Genomic DNA, 16,143 nt, shown 5'->3' on the forward strand with positions numbered 1-16,143 from the left:
GAAGCTTCACCATTACAGTGGGAACGAGCTGGAGGTCTGGCACAAACAGCTGTTTATGCAAAGAGGGGTTATTTATAGATTAGAAAACAAATTAAGGAATCCAGAGGGATTTGGAAGACATGATTGAATTGAATCGGAAGGAAATAGCTGATTATAAGATTCTAGTTTGTGAGAACAGGCATAAAATGCATGGACATTGGTGTTGCTGAAAGATTGTTCTGCCTCTACCCTAAACCTTAGATAAACTTTATGTGACAAAAGAAGTTTTCTGTGTTTTCAGCACAGAACTGTCCCAGTGACACAGAAGTATAGCATCATCTTCTGCTATCCCCGTTGCATTCCCTGTTCCCAAGTGGTTCTCGCCTAGCTATGGTCATAGCTAGTTTACAGGAGAGAATTGGTTAGTGAGAGAAATTCCTGGAGGGGAGGCATGGGCAGAGTTCTTCACTTTCACCACCTCCAGAATGTTCCTTTTGGTTCTTAAAAACAAAACTTGCTCTCTTTATGTGACTGGTTCAGCTGCATACTAAACACGCTATCGGTAGTAGTTAATGTGTTGAAATTTTTATTTTTATTTTTTTCTCAGTAACTGAGAAAATGAATTTTCATCGGAAATGATCTAAGGGGAGTTTAAATGTTGGTGAAATTCTCATGAGTGAGGTGCTACACTTACTGTACTTTTGTGGTGGTGAAGAGGTGTCTGTGAATGTCCTTTATTTAATTCTACAAATCATCTCACCAGTGTAATGCACTGTGCAGCCATCCTGGGTGCCAGCTATCCAGTTAAAGCCCAGGGGTGTTTCTGAGTGTATTTTCTTTCATTCTGCAAATCATGTCACCAGTGGTCTGCACATTGCAGCCTCCCCGGGTGCCTGCTCCTCAATTAAAGCCCAGGGGAGGACAACATAAGGCAACTCCTCCCATGCAGCTCTTTCAAACCTTTCCAAACAGGCAACTGGGGAGGCTGCAGAACACTGGAGAAATGCTTGATGGAAAGAAAAGCATACCACCTTTGGCCACCTTGCAGCAATAAGGTAAGCTCACAAATCTACACCCACAAAATCTCCAGTGCTATGAAAATGTGGCAGAAAAAGAAAATTTTGTGGAATTATTAGATAAAGGTAAAGGGACCCCTGACCATTAGGTCCATTCGTGGCCAACTCTGAGGTTGCGGCGCTCATCTCGGTTTATTGGCCGAGGGAGCCGGCGTACAGCTTCCGGGTCATGTGGCCAGCATGACTAAGCTGCTTCCGGCGAACTAGAGCAGCTCACGTTTACCTTCCCACCAGAGCGGTACCTATTTATCTACTTGCACTTTGACGTGCTTTCAAACTGCTAGGTTGGCAGGAGCAGGGACCAAGCAACAGGAGCTCACTCCATCGTGGGGATTCGAACCGCTGACCTTCTGATCAGCAAGTCCTAGGCTCTGTGGTTTAACCCACAGTGCCACCCGCGCCCCATGGAATTATTAGATAGGGCTGTGATAAAATCTATCTGTGACCACTGAGGTGTTTCACTAAGCAAACCCACCAGCAGCCACAGTATGACAACACATCAGGGATCCAGTTACAGATAGGTAGCCGTGTTGGTCTGCCATAGTCAAAATAAAAAAATTCCTTCCAGTAGCACCTTAAAGACCAACTAAGTTAGTTCTTGGTATGAGCTTTCGTGTGCATGCACACTTCTTCAGATACAACAGATCAGGGAAGGAGAGGTTTTTGGCCTGTACTGGGGGGGGGTGCTGGTGGAAGCACTGCAGAATGCATATTTCTTTTAGATGCTCATCCAAGACTTATGGAAGTTTCCCATGTAATTTCCAGCCCTGGAAGATCAGAAATTGTGCAGGGTGCCTCCACGAGTACAGGAGGTCCCTCGATTCAGAAGTTTGCTCTCCACTTTTTCAATATGATGGGGAAAGTGATGGGGTCGGCGGAGAAGTTCAATGTGCTTGTCCCTTGTCAGGGAACTGCCATCGGAGGGACAGGTGGTGGAAGGGCTCATGGAGGTTAGGAGAGACCCAGCAGCTGAAGCAGGAACCAGCAGGGGGAGAGGTGGGTCTCTGAGGGAAGGTGAGCAGGAGGGAAGGCTCAGGGACTCTTCCAGCGAGAACAGTGGGGAGGTTTCTGGACCTCCCATAGGGAGACCCACTCCTTGCTGGAAACTGTCACGCCGTGAGTCCAGAAGACGTGTTTCCGTTAAGGAGCTTTTATGTTGGAAGCGATTCCGAAAGCAGCCACTGTCGGAATCTGCCAGTGACTAGAGGAGCCATGTTTGAGGGGCTCCGTCACAGACAGAGGTTTGTGGACTTGAACAAACTCTGAGGGACTACGATTTTACGCACAAGCAGCTCATCATCCCATCACATCCCTGTTCATGAGTTAGTTTTACACATGTCTGTAACATCTGGAAAAGTCTTTAGAAGGCTTCCAACTAAGTCATTGCATGGGTGTGCCAACTTCCGCGAGTTTAAGGGAATTTCCCCTCCTCCTTCTCCTCCCTTCCTCCATATACTCCCCAGATCTGCTCTTGAGGTTCCCCAAACCCTCTAGAAAAGATGTGGGGTCAATGGGAGGGGGTTAAATAGCGGAGGGGAATGTCAGTGCTTATGGAACTCGTTCTGCTTCCAGAGTGATTATGTTAGATACAGCCCTGTCTCTTCACATGATTGTCATGTGAGAAGGGGAAGGTTTCTTCTTGAAGGAATGCCTGCTATCTTTTGAAGCGCATGATCCTGCTTTAGTTGTTGCAGCACAAAGCTCAGGGGAACAACTTGGATGCAAAAAAGTAAAAGTTTAATTAATCCCAATGGACCTTTTTTTTCTATAGCTGTATTTTTTGTAGCTACATCCACGTTTCTCAGAAAGGGCTGTAGCTCGGTGGTACAGCAACTGCTGAAAGTCCCAGGTATCTCCTGGTAGGGCTGGGAATATTGCCTGCCTGAAACCCTGGAGATCTACTGTCAGTCAATGTAGATGGACTAATGGTCTGACTTGGTGTACTGCATTTTGAATGGCCGTATTTATAATTTCTTATTAATGCACCAAGGAGCTCTAGCCCATGCTGTGTTTGTTAAGTGTAGAACTGTTTGCACCTGCAGGCAATACTATGGCACCGTCTTGTGTTTTTAGATTTCCATCTCATAATTCTCTCCTGCCTGTCAAAATAATATAAAATAACTGGGGAGTGGGGAGAAGGGCAACCCTCCAATGGATAAGTCTGTTCATCTGAGAACACCTCATTAGCTGGCATTATTAAAATATCTGTAGGTGCCCCGCATCTTTATTCTGGATCATATCACATCTACCAAAGGCTTAAGGATCTCATGTGTGATGCAAAGGAGCAGTTTCTGATTTTGCTACCCTGTGTAATCCACTCGCTCTGTCTGCCTCATTAATTTGCTTCATGTGAGCCAGCAAGCAGAGTTTGACCTCAAGCTGACTCTCAGTGCAAAGTGGTTAAAAGTTTGGTTATAAAGCATAAATGTTGGTGGTAAAGAATAAAGAAGGGAAAGTGGCTCCTTAATGTTTGCACATATTTTCCTGTTTCAAGAGAAATCAATATCCTTCCATTTTTGGAATAATCCCAAGCCACAGATTGCTGTATGCAAACCACAACTGGTTTTGCCAAAACAATACAGATATTAGCTCTGATAATTTATATTGGTCCAGGGACATAATAGACCCAAGACGAATGGACCAATTTACTTTCTGCCTCTCTGTCTGTCTTCAGATTTTTAAACCTCACATGTGTTACAAAAGCTTGTGTCCTCTTTGAATAATGTGTAGCACTTAAATTCTTCCCATGGAAGCAAGCATGTTTTTGTTGGTGAAAAGAATTTAAGTTAATATATGCATAAGGAGAATGTAATTACATGTGGTCTTAAATACCAATTAATATTATTTTAAAGGAACTCTTCCTTAGATCTGATGAAATAAAGGATTTTGAAGAAACCAAGACTATTTTTTTGAAAAACCTAAGACTATTCTTTTTTCATATAGTTGCTATTAAGGGCTTTCTGCCCATTTCTTTTATACATATGCTTGAAACAGATTTTTAGTCAGGAAATAGCACACAGTTTACTTATCAAACCTTTACTATTAGCTGTGGCAAGTGATTGTACAACAGAGTTCTAGAGAGAATTACCGTTTTTTTTGTCTATAAGACGCCCCCATATATAAGACACCCCCTATTTTTGGGGACTCCAATTTAAGAAAAGGGGGGAGATCTATCCGTGTATAGGACACCCCCAAATTTTGGACATTATTTTTTAGGGGGGAAACCTAGTCTCATACATGGGAAAATACGGTATATAGTGAAGGAGGGTGACTTTGGCAAAAATATCTTACAGACATTTTCTGCATACATTCTTAACATGTAGTTCAGACCCCAAATATATGTGGCATGCACTTGCATGCATCTTTCTGCTGCATTAAAAAGCAGGCTCAAAATGCTGTCAATTTGAGAAGAATAACAGGAGGAACAAAGAGGACACTACTTCACCCTTTCCCCATATTACCTTCCCCATATCCACTGTGAGCAGCATAGCGGGTCAGAGGAAAAATTCAGGATAATAATGACTGAAAGGAAGAAAATTGTTCCCTCCCTCCTTCCTGCCCACCACTTCCACTCATACATTTAAGGCTATTTTTGGTTTGTTTGTTTGTTAAACTTCCCAGTACTCACCTTACTCCATAAATCTTTTTATCCATAGAACATTTCATTCTAATGCTGTGTGAAGTTTCAGTCTTGGTTAAACTGACAAGTTTCACATCTCCCCCACACAAGCTGAACTGCAAACATTCTGAAACATCTTTATTCCCTGAACAGTTGGAGTATTTGTGAACATTCCATGCAATTGCATTATCTCAGCCAATCAGTGTCAGAGGCATTGCACACACAATACAACAAAAATCATCTGACCATGTATAAAACATCAATCTCCTCCTCCCTTGCCTAAATTTGAAACAGCCTTTTCCCAGGCCAGGGCAGAACAACAAATCCAGTATATGATCTGTCTCATCTGTTGGATCTGGGAAAGCAATATGGTTGTCATAGCAGCTATGAAGTCCTGAACACACCTTTCAAATGTCCCTTTTGCATAGATTTTTAAGTCCCAAAATGCAATTATGTTGTACTCAATACGAGATAAAGCCAGAAACTATCTCTGAGGTGGCTGGTCTGTGAAAGAATAACAATTCTATGCTAGATTCTCAACATGAGCTACAGACAGTGGAAGCTGATGGTGGTCTGCTCCAGGAGAGCAGGAACATATTGTTCAATTGCTTCAATCTGAAAGAAGTGAAAACAGCATTACCCAGCAAGAAACATATTGAAAAGGCAGATCGCAGATGGTGTAATCTGGAACATCACAAACCAACATGTTGTTTGTGTTCTGTCTATACCACACAGTGATGCATAACCTTAGAGTGATAATTCTAATATTAAAACCATCCAGAACAATCTTTCAAGAGAAAGAAAGAAAAGAGAGGAAAAAACCCATTGGTGGTTCTAGAAGGAACAGTTATTTGAATTGCTCCTAGGAAAAGAAGCAGAATTTTATTTTTTCATCATCATTATTTAGGAGGAGTATTTTGCAGTTCAGCTTTTCATGAAAAGGATCCCATCAACTCCTACAAAAAATATGTGTCATGGAAAGGAGGAGGAAAGTATTTCCAAAAAGAAAAAGGGTGATATGTTTTCTATCAATGTTTGCCGTTACTTTGAGCTAGAAATGGTGATTTTTCTAGTGTTCAAAGCAAGTCTAAACATGGGCCATCATCACCTTAAAGATAACTAAACTTATCTAGGAAGAGATGTATACTGAAGTCTGTATATGCTGTGCATCCCATAAAGGAAAAAGCAGCATAGGAATAGGCTCTGGTTCAGGCATAGGCCAACTCTGGCCCTCCAGATGTTTGGGACTACAATTCCCATCACCCCTGACCACTGGTCCTGTTAGCTAGGGATGATGGGAATTGTAGTCCCAAACATCTGGAAGGCCAGAGTTGGCCTATGCCTGCTCTAAAAAGGTAAAGGTAAAGGACCTCTGGCAGTTAAGTCCAGTCACAGCCTGCTCTAGTTGATGACAAAACAAGAACTAAGAGCAATACCTGACAAGCAACCCCTGTTTCATAACAAAACAAATGATGACAACAAAAATAAGTTAAAGATGTGTGGTAAGGAGGGCAAAGTTCAGTTTCTTTACATTCCCATCTTGAATGATCTGTTTTTGACTAACAAAACAAGATGGGAATGTAAAGCAACTGAACTTCCATCATGTACTTTTGTAATGAAATGAAACTGTTTCCGACTTTGTGACTTACTGGAAAACTGTCAACTTCATTCCCAAAATGGTAAAATCATTCATTTGGATGAACAACTCCAGCTGCCAACCCAACACTTTTGTGACACCCACAGACAGGGCAAGAAGGGAATACCCGCCTCTTGTTTTTCCTACCAGCTTGTAGTCATCACAATTTGTAACCATTTGACAGACAGGAATTTGTCAATACCCATTTTGAAACCAACACAATTTGATTCAAATTATCTTATTGGTACACCACACACTAGTTGTTGTTGTTGTTTAGTCGTTTAGTCGTGTCCGACTCTTCGTGACCTCACACACTAGTGGGATAGACTAATACAGTGGTACCTCGGGTTACATACGCTTCATGTTACAGACTCAGCTAACCCAGAAATAGTACCTCAGGTTAAGAACTTCACTTCAGGATGAGAACAGAAATCGTGCTCCAGCGGTGCAACAGCAGCAGGAGGCCCCATTAGCTAAAGTGGTGCTTCAGGTTAAGAACAGTTTCAGGTTAAGAATGGACCTCTGGAACGAATTAAGTACTTAACCCGAGGTACCACTGTATGGGCATAGGTATACAGGCAACTCCCGTTTTGCATGAGTTCAAAGAACGTATGGCTGTGCATGCACAGGATGGTTTTGGACTCAGAAGAGGGTGTGAAAGGGGTGGAATGGGGCCAGCTTATTCATGCTCTGCCAGCACACACAGCAACCCAGAACATAACCCCTGCACAATACAGGGGTTGCCTGTTCTAACATTGTTACTATCCCATTTGGTGCGTGGATTCCGACAATTATTATTATTATTATTATTTTGCAGCGTGTCGGAGTCACTTGATAGTATCAATGCCTGTAAATACTGGTCAGCTATCACATTTTCAGTCTGCATGTAAGAAATATACTCCTAAAGTTCTGGTCCTTGTATCTGGGAGAAATGTCAAGGAACACATATTAACATCTCAATGGCAATGGCTTTTCCTTCACATGTACATACTACCCTGATTCCACCATATTCACTAGATAATCCAAGCAACATAGGGTGCAGCCTCAGAGAGCCCTGAGGCTCACTGCTCTGTGCCCAGACACTGCCTTTTAAAATTAATGCAAACCAAGCTAGAATAGCTGGAGAGAGTCCTGCAATAAGCTGACGCAGATTTTAAATTTCAAAGCCTTGGCATTCAATAACATAGCCCTTGGGCAACTAAACCTGTGTTTTCCATCTCTTGACTTTCCTAAGTGCCCAAAGCAGAAGAGATTATGCATTTGTGTTCTAGCTTCAGACAGGCACCTTGCCGTCATTCAAGCAGAGGTGGGTATGACAAACAAGGCAGCCACAATGGCACGCATTCCTTTCTTTCCTGAATATATATATATATATATATATATATATATATTCCTCAAGCCTATATAAAAATTCCAGTTAAGTGAGAGAAGAGAATGCCACCCAAAAATCTCATTTCTGCCTTTAGTTTCCTTGGTTATGAATTGAGCGCACAAGCACTAGTGGAATAAGTTGCTGTCTCCTCTCTTCTAGATGGATGCATGCCATTGATGAAATGGAAGAAAAGGACAGATGTTTGCTGCTGCTGCTGCAGAATTTGTTCCATGCTGCCACCAGATTTCAGGTTTGGATTACCTTTTCATAAATATGAGATATATGAAGAGGGTTCGCTCAACATGGTTGTCAAAATGACCAGAAAACCACAGAAATTTAACTAAAACGATGTGACATGCCTTCCTGGACGTGCTATTTATATATTTATTAAAAATTATACCGCTTTACCAAATACCCTGGACAGAAATTCATTTGGAGGGTGGTGGAAGAAAATATTTAAGTTCATATGTTACCAGTTGTGGTGTGGTAACACTCATTCTGCTCCAGTCATGATTGAAGGAAGTGATCATGGGGTGGTGTTGCTGTTGAGTCTCAAGACAAGATTACCAGCTTCCAGAGTGGGAAGTAACCATGCTGTCAACCCTGCCCATGATACCCACTTCCTGAAATGTTTTTTTTTTTAACTGTGTAAAAGCAGCAACACTGCAGTGTGGGTAACACAGGATCTGAGCCTTTTTTGCAGCCATCGTTTGTAGAACCGGATGTCTGGTAGAATCACTTATCTGCGTTAAGTGTGTGAGGATCATTGCATCACTGTATCTGACGATGCTGACCTAGGAGTAATAATAATATAATAATAATAGTTTATTATTTATATCTAGCCCATCCTATGAGGGCCTGTGGCTTGATTAATGCCTTCTGTCCCCATATGGGACAGCTGCATATTCCTGCATTGCAGGGGCTTGGGGTTTGGACTAGATGACTACTTTTAGAAGACATCTGAAGGCAGCCCTGTATCCAGAAGTTTTTAAAACACATTTTATTGTGTTTTCATGTTTTGTTGGAACCTGCCCAGAGGGCCTGGGGAAACCTGGCCAGATGGGCGAGGCATAAATAATAAAATGATGATGATCCTTAGCAGGGCTGGATTGATAAGCCCTAAATTACTGAAGGTAATGGGTCCCTTTATATGTCCAGCTGTCCTCTGTCAACAACAAATTGTCACTGTTTTTTGTGTTGAATATATGCTATATGGTAATTTGTGGACTTAATATGTATCTAAAGCCATTTGCACATAACAAAATATGTATTTTATCTAAGTAATTGTTGAAAAGTTCATGCAGAATGCAAAGCCCATGCAGAATGTAGTCACCCTATACACAGAAATGAGCAAAGCAGTGATTTTTTAGGGAGAAGACTAGCAGGCGGGGCCCATTACTTACATCATAGGAGTCTACACAACACAAAACAATGTTGCTATATGTAGGTTTTGTTTGTTTTTTATCTTATATTTTGGAAATGTACATCCAGGGTTTTTTTTCCCTTAATTTTTTTTTTGGGGGGGGGGCCAACAGAGTGGGGCCTTAAGCTATAGCTTGTTTAGCTTATACGAAAATCCGACACTGATCCTCAGGGTCTTTTCCAACGGTACAGTTCTGGCATGCAGGGGTGCCAACTTGAATTAGATTTTTTTTTTGGGGGGGGAGCTCCGCCCCTCATAACTGAACACAAGATGCAGCACGCGCACACAGCATCTGAACGGCAGTGCCCATCAACTTGGGGGGCGGCCCCCTTAAATATTTTGAGGGGGGGCATAGCTGTAATCTTTTCCCTTTTCTTGCGAGGAATCCTATTCAGAATAAGGGAATTTCCCTTTAAAAAAGGGAAACGTTGACAGCTATTGGGGGGGGGCTACGAAGGGATCTCGGCCCCCTAGGAGTTGGCTCCCACGCCAGCATGTGGCTTATTTCACAGGTAGCAAGGCAGCCCTGCGGAGTGTGGGGCCTCCCTCCTGCTTATTCTAGGGGGCATTTGCCCCGAGGCCCCCGATGTTTCCAGTAGCGAACTAGGAGCCCTGACAGCCTCGGCCTGTTGCGGGGAGCAGCGAGGAGGCGCTGAAGAGACCCCCCTCGGCCAAGGCAGCCGTGTGCGAGAGAGAGAGAGAGGCGCGGCTGGGCTGCTGGCGGGGAAGCCTTCCCGCCGGTCGTCCTGCAGAGTTGCCAACTTCAGTGGCGTAGCGTGGGTTGTCAGCACCCGGGGCAAGGCAAGAAATTTGCGCCCCCTAACCCGTGGATTTGCGCCCCCTAACCCGTGGATTTGCGCCCCCTAACCCTAACCCCCAGATGTTGCGCCCGGTGCAGCCGCCCCCCCCCCCTGCACCCCCCACGCTACGCCACTGGCCAACTTGGGCGCCTCACGCTGCGAGCTCCGTCTCCGCTCCGATGCCTCGCCTCGCGACGCTCCCCCCCCCTCAAAAAAAGGAGAAAAGCGCCGCGGAGGTGAATGGGGGGGGAGCGCGCGTGTCACGCCTTCGAGCTGCGGAGGGGGGAAAGCGAGAAGAAGCAAGCAAGCAAGCCCCGAGTTCCGCTTCCTGAAGGCGGGAGCGCTGCCAGTCTGCGCCGCCGCCGCCGCCGGACTTTTCCTGCCAGCCGCTCTGACCCTCTCATGGCTGTGGAGAAAACGCGGAGATTCACCCGGAGCCTGCTACGACCCAGCTTGGCGTCCGAGCACCGCCAGAGCGCAGCCGCCGCCGTCGCCAGCGTCGCCAGCCGCTGCCGGCTCCGGCTGAGGGTGAGTTCAGTTCGCCTCTTCTGGAGAGCGCGGGAAAGGCGCGAAGAAGCGTCGTCCCGTCTCCCCCCCGGGCGCCGCCAATGAACTCGCGCTGTCCCATCTCGCGCGCTGGCATCCCTTGGCAGGGCGCGCGTACCATGTGCCTTGGAAGGGGGAGACGTGGAAGCAGCGGCGCAAAGTGGGGGAGACGTAGGGAGCCCTAGCGCCTCCTGTGGCTCGCGGGGAGTCCCGGCGTTTTCTGTCGCGACGAGGCGCGTCTGTCTTGGATCGGAAGGCCGTTGTTTCCTTGTGTCCCCTTCAATAGTATTGAGACCTGGCCATGTATATAGCGCTGTCGAGCGTTCAGAGCGCCTCCCGTTCGTTCTTTCAACTTCTAAGCAAACTTTAATCTGGGATAGCTCAGCCGTGGAGCATGATACTCTTAATCTCCAGTCCCATGGGTGGTTTGGGGGGGGGGCAAAAGATTCCTGCATTGCAGGGGTTGGACTAGATGTCCTTTTAGACCCCTCCCAACTTTACAATTCTAAGATTCTATAAGGGAAATCAGTATTTTCCCACCCACCCCTTTCATATTGGAGATGGGAACTGGGGAGAGAAGCAGGGCTGAAGCTTCCAGACTTGAGGTTAGCCGAAAAAGTGGCACGCAACAGCGTCTGATGCATGTCTATTGGGGTTTGATGCTGGGATCTTACTCTCAGGGAGATGCGGCTGGGATTGCAGCCTTCCTTCTTAAATTCCCCACAGAAGCAAGATTCAAAGCAAGGGCTTCCTGCTCAAACAGCTCTCTTGCTGAGTAATACTCTGCATGTGTGATCAGAAGCAAATCCCACTGTGCTCAGTAAGTTTTACTCAGGAGGGTAAGTGTGCATAGGATTGCACCCTTAGGTATGGTGTTACAGCAGCTCTTTAATTAGTAAGATTGTGGCAAAGGTCTTTCATACGGCATGTTCTGGTGTGTTGCATAGGACCAGCATTCGAAACTCCCAGCGTTTGGGGATTTCACTATTGCAAACAGTTTCTGAGCTCTGGGCGCAGTACTGCCCATAAGATTTCAGACTGAAACTGCCACTGCTGGAAGGAAAGGAGGACCTTTTTCTGCCTCCCCACTTCCAGCCACTTCTGCAGGGATCCGCATAAGAATACAGTATTAGTGGGCTGGGTGGGGTAAGTATGGCTTTGTTTTTTGCAGTCTTAAGATGAGGACTAGACCATGTGAGAAATGAACGTAATATTCATTCATTTTCAGCTTTGTATTCTTGTTATTAAAAAAAAAAGCAAGCCTAGACACTCCATTGCGGTGCTCATAACCTAGGTTTAAGGTGCCATTTAGCTCCTAGCTTTCACATCTCAGAAACACTGCATAAGGCACGCTTGGCAAATCCACACCATGATCAACTCCTGCTCGGAAACCAATGTCCCCACTGTGGAAGGACACGTGGATCCAGAATTGTCCTCCACAGTCACTTACAGACTCATTGTCTTCCATAAACACAGTTTTAACAATCTTACTCGGCTACGAGTGATCGCCAAAGAAGAGGAATAAGAAGAAGATATGACATCTGTCTCTTTGTGGCCATCTATGCCTATGTTGCTCCTGCCGGGCACTGGTGCTTTCAGATAGTAACAACTTCCTGCTGGGTTAGTTTGTTGCAGCTAAAACAGCCAAAGAGGCCTGTGGCTGCTTAAAGCATAACAAAATATATTGTGACACATAATAAATTTATGCCGTTAGCTTTCCTATACCAGAGTCCAATTTATCATGAAGTGGACTAGTCCATAAAACTGTATTCCATTATGAATTTGTTTGCAGGTTTCTTTATTCTTACTTTCTAACAGAGATCCCATCCAGTTACCCCTGTTGCACAGAAAGTGTCATGACCTCCATTGTAAGGAGGGTCCCATTGTTTTTACAGGGTTTGGGGGGTTGTTACCCACCTGAAAAATCACACAGTTTAATATAGACCACTGAGCTATCGATTCTGACTGTAACATTTGGGGGAAAGATCTGATGTGTCCTTGGTCTGCAGTAAGCAAACATTGCCAAATTATTTCCTGTAATTTTTATGGACATGCAGCAGTACAGGAACATTGGTGCAAACTCTGTGTCTCTTGCATAAGAAGTGGGTGGATGGAGATGTTCCATTCATAAACTGCCTTCATTATGAGTTCATCATCGATTGGCAATGTTTCCCCATGAAAAAATGATGTCTTAACCAGGGACAATTTTGAATGACCAAGCTGCCATGCGACTATGGCAAAAACCTACCTGTTTGTTGCCATCTATGGCAAGTATGTATACATTATTATTCAGTGTAAGAATACCCTGCCCTTAACAACAGTTTTTGCTTTACATGTGTGCAAAAAGCATAACTGGTTTTTCTGATACTGGCTGTTAGAACCATTGGGAGGAATTCAGTGTAGTTTTAAGAAGATAGTTCCATCAGTTCCAGCATTTCAGCATACCAGATGGAACAATCTCCCCTCTCCTTCTTCCCCATGCACTATTCTAGGAGTTCCTTTGAAAGCCACCCCCCCAGCTGATGTGAGGGGCAAATCAGGAGAATAGAGGGGGTGAAAAGTAGAAGACCTTATATTGCCTTCTACTGCCACAACTCATTCATTTATTGTGACAGGAACAAAGTCGAACCTTTAGAATCAACATCGCTCCTCTCCTCTACTCCAGACATGAGAAGGCATTTGGAAGCTTTTGCTTCTGCTTCTGATTAAATGCAATTCAGTATTGCATTCAGATCTAAACAGCGGTAAATCATAATGATGGGGTGTGGAAACAAGACATCTTCATAATCCATAATTTGAAGTTGGCTTGTTGCAAGCAAACTGTAGTTCAGATTAACCTCTCCCCCCTTCCCCCCTTTTTTTGCATTCAGTTCACAAGCAGCTATGGTTAATCACAAGTGAAAGCTTCCAAGTTCCATTCTGCAGCTGTGCCAAGGGAGAAGAAGTGGGAAATATATGAGCCTGAGGCTTCACTAAGCTAATTCTTGTCATGATAAACCATGGTTGATTGTGACATCCAAAGACACTGTCAGTGTGGGCTCGAAACTGCATAATTTTTATTGTTAAGACTCTTAAGTTACTGTTGGCTAGAGTACTACAGATCTGGAAAATGCTATATATTTCTTGGCTATTCACTCAGCCAAGGATTGTAGCCATGTGTGAACTTACAGAAGGAATTCCATCACCAAGTTCATTTTATGTTGCACAGCAACAGATTTCTGGCAAAAGAGTTTCCAGCAGCAGTCATTTGGCAGTGATAAATACACCTTCTTGAGTAAGTAACATAAATTACTTAGGTTTGATACATCAGAGTTATACAATGTATGTATTTGTATGTAACATTAAGCTAAACCATGACTTAGTGTAAATGAATAAACATGCAGGTTGCTGGAGTGAAGGGCTAAGCCAGGAGTCAGCAAACTTTTTTCAGCGGGAGGGGGGGGGTCCACTGTCCATCAGACCTTGGGGGGGGGCAGACTATATTTTGAAAAAAATATATGAACGAATTCCTATGCCCCACACATAACCCATAGATGCATTTTAAATAAAAAGACACATTCTACTCATGTAAAAACACACTGATTCCCGGAACGTCCACGGGCTGGATTTAGAAGGCGATTGGGCTGGATCCGGCACCCGGGCCTTAGTTTGCCTACTCATGAACTAAGCCATAACGTGGTTTAGCATCATGTCTGAATCTGGGCTTGTGGTTTGTCTCCCTCAAGCAAGCCACAATCATTATCAAGAGCAAGCCTTAGTTACTGCTCATGGTTTGTCTGGCGTGAGATAAACAATAAACACCCACTTGGATGCAGTGCAAAGCAAAGGCATGGTTTCAGCCTGAATAGTGCTGTAGCAGCAGGACTTGAGGAGCAGCAGTCATAATCTTCACACTGAGAACCTTAATGTTTGTTTGTTTGTTTGTTTGTTCATGCTCATGCTAAACCATGGTTTGGCTTAGTGTTACATGCAAACCAGGTAAGTTCCTAAAAATATTTACCTTTGTTATTTCCAGAAACCGAAAATATATATGGTTATTTAACAAAGCAAAACAAAAAAACACCCAAGGGAAAACCTCTATTGTACAGTATTTTAAAACATAATCCGAAGGTTGCACCACACAAATTTACAAGTCTTGCAAGTCTCACTGAAGCTATTTAGCATTACATGCCTATTAATTCTGAAGCTTTAAGACATTTCTGGCATATAAATAGGCTGGGTCTACACAGGCAGTGGAATGAAACAGGAATTAATGAACTGCATGATTTAAGCTTGCAGGACAATAATTATATTTTTGAATGTCCCTTCTGAAAAATGTGTGGGCCAGGCCAAGGAAACATCCGTTGAATATATTAATCTACTTTCCTGTTTTGAAATTTTGTGGTTCGATCCATCATATGCCCAGTGACATAACCAAAAATGCAAATAGAATACAGAGGTTTTACTAGTTTGGAAAGCATCACATTTTGGATTAATTTTATGCCTGAATTGATCTTATTCAAATAAACCTATTTCATATTAGATGTGAGGAGAGAGGGTGACCCACTCATGACTATTAACCCTTTCAAGGCAGGAGTTTTATTATTTTAAATTGAATTCAGTATATGTTTATTGTAGAGTCCCAATGCATTATATTTTCTTTATCTCTATTCTCAGCTTTTTCAACAAGTGTATCTTGATGATGCATTAAACCAAAAGCCTATCCACTTAGATGCCAAGTAGGTGTGCCTACTGATTTCTTCTTCTTCTAAACAACTTTTAAAGATGTAGGATCCCAATTGTATTTTGCATCTGGCCATCAGTATCATAGCCAACACACTAACAATCCCTTAATAAATTATTAGTTTATATGTAATAATTCATTAGTGGGAATATTTAAGTCTCCAGAATATACCATAATGTTTAAAGATTGTACTGTGTTCATTATTCTGATCTGCAGTTTTCAGTGGATGCAATGTAACTCTTTCTTTTCACCCACCCTCGTTGTTTATTGTGACTGGATCACGGGGCAACAGTAGCTTTTTTAAAAAAAGTTTGTGTGGCCTTTCTTGCAAATGCTACATACAGTGGACACTCGGGTTGTGAACGTGATCCATGCAGGATGCAAGTTCACAACCAGCAGCATTCACAACCTGCAGTGGCGCTTCTGCGCATGCGAGGGTTGTGATTCAGTGCTTCTGTGCATGCGCAAAGTGCGATTTAGCGCTTCTGTGCATGCATGACTGCCGAAACCCAGAAGTAACACGTTCCAGTACTTCCAGGTTTTGGCATGTCCGTAGCCCCCCAAAACCACAACCTGAAGCGTCTGTAACCTGAGGTATGACTGTATTTGTTAATGTTGAGACTTAGATTGATTGACAGCACTTGGGCGGCACTGACAAGGTCTGATTTGCGCTATCTGCGGCCAACCCTCCCTTAAAAAGCTCAACAACTTTGGGGTATCCTCCCCCCCCCAGAGCTCAAGAACTTCCCAAAAATTGCAATGGGGGTTTGACAAAAATATTTTCGCACCCGGTATCACCTGACCTTGCTACACCTCTGTCCAGACCATTTAAGTTAATGCTAAAAGCAGACCACAGACTGCATTGCAATCAGTGAATGTATTCTAAGCATGTCGAATACTGTGGCCTATTAAAGCCACGGTAAACTATGGAGGGTCATTTCTAGAAACAAAATGAATAGTCATGGAGGC

At 43.8% G+C, this 16,143-nt stretch overlaps 1 protein-coding gene across 6 annotated transcripts in view; it reads left to right on the forward strand.

The window, feature by feature from the left end:
- The window catches only part of DOCK10 (dedicator of cytokinesis 10), a 215,165-nt gene that overhangs the window by 23,442 nt on the left and 175,580 nt on the right, over nucleotides 1-16,143 (forward strand). For 4 of the 6 annotated variants that reach the window (XM_082221651.1, XM_082221660.1, XM_082221659.1 and 1 more), the window contains exon 1: nucleotides 10,226-10,433. In XM_082221651.1, the coding sequence (XP_082077777.1) occupies nucleotides 10,308-10,433 (126 nt within the window). In that variant the 5' untranslated portion in view covers nucleotides 10,226-10,307. Of the gene's footprint in view, nucleotides 1-7,841; nucleotides 7,933-10,225; nucleotides 10,434-16,143 lie in introns of those variants that run through there. The other 2 variants (XM_082221655.1, XM_082221658.1) reach the window with 2 other exon arrangements.

The sequence above is a fragment of the Podarcis vaucheri genome (genome assembly GCF_965113315.1).
Source record: "Podarcis vaucheri genome assembly, chromosome: 5".
NCBI lineage: Eukaryota > Metazoa > Chordata > Lepidosauria > Squamata > Lacertidae > Podarcis > Podarcis vaucheri.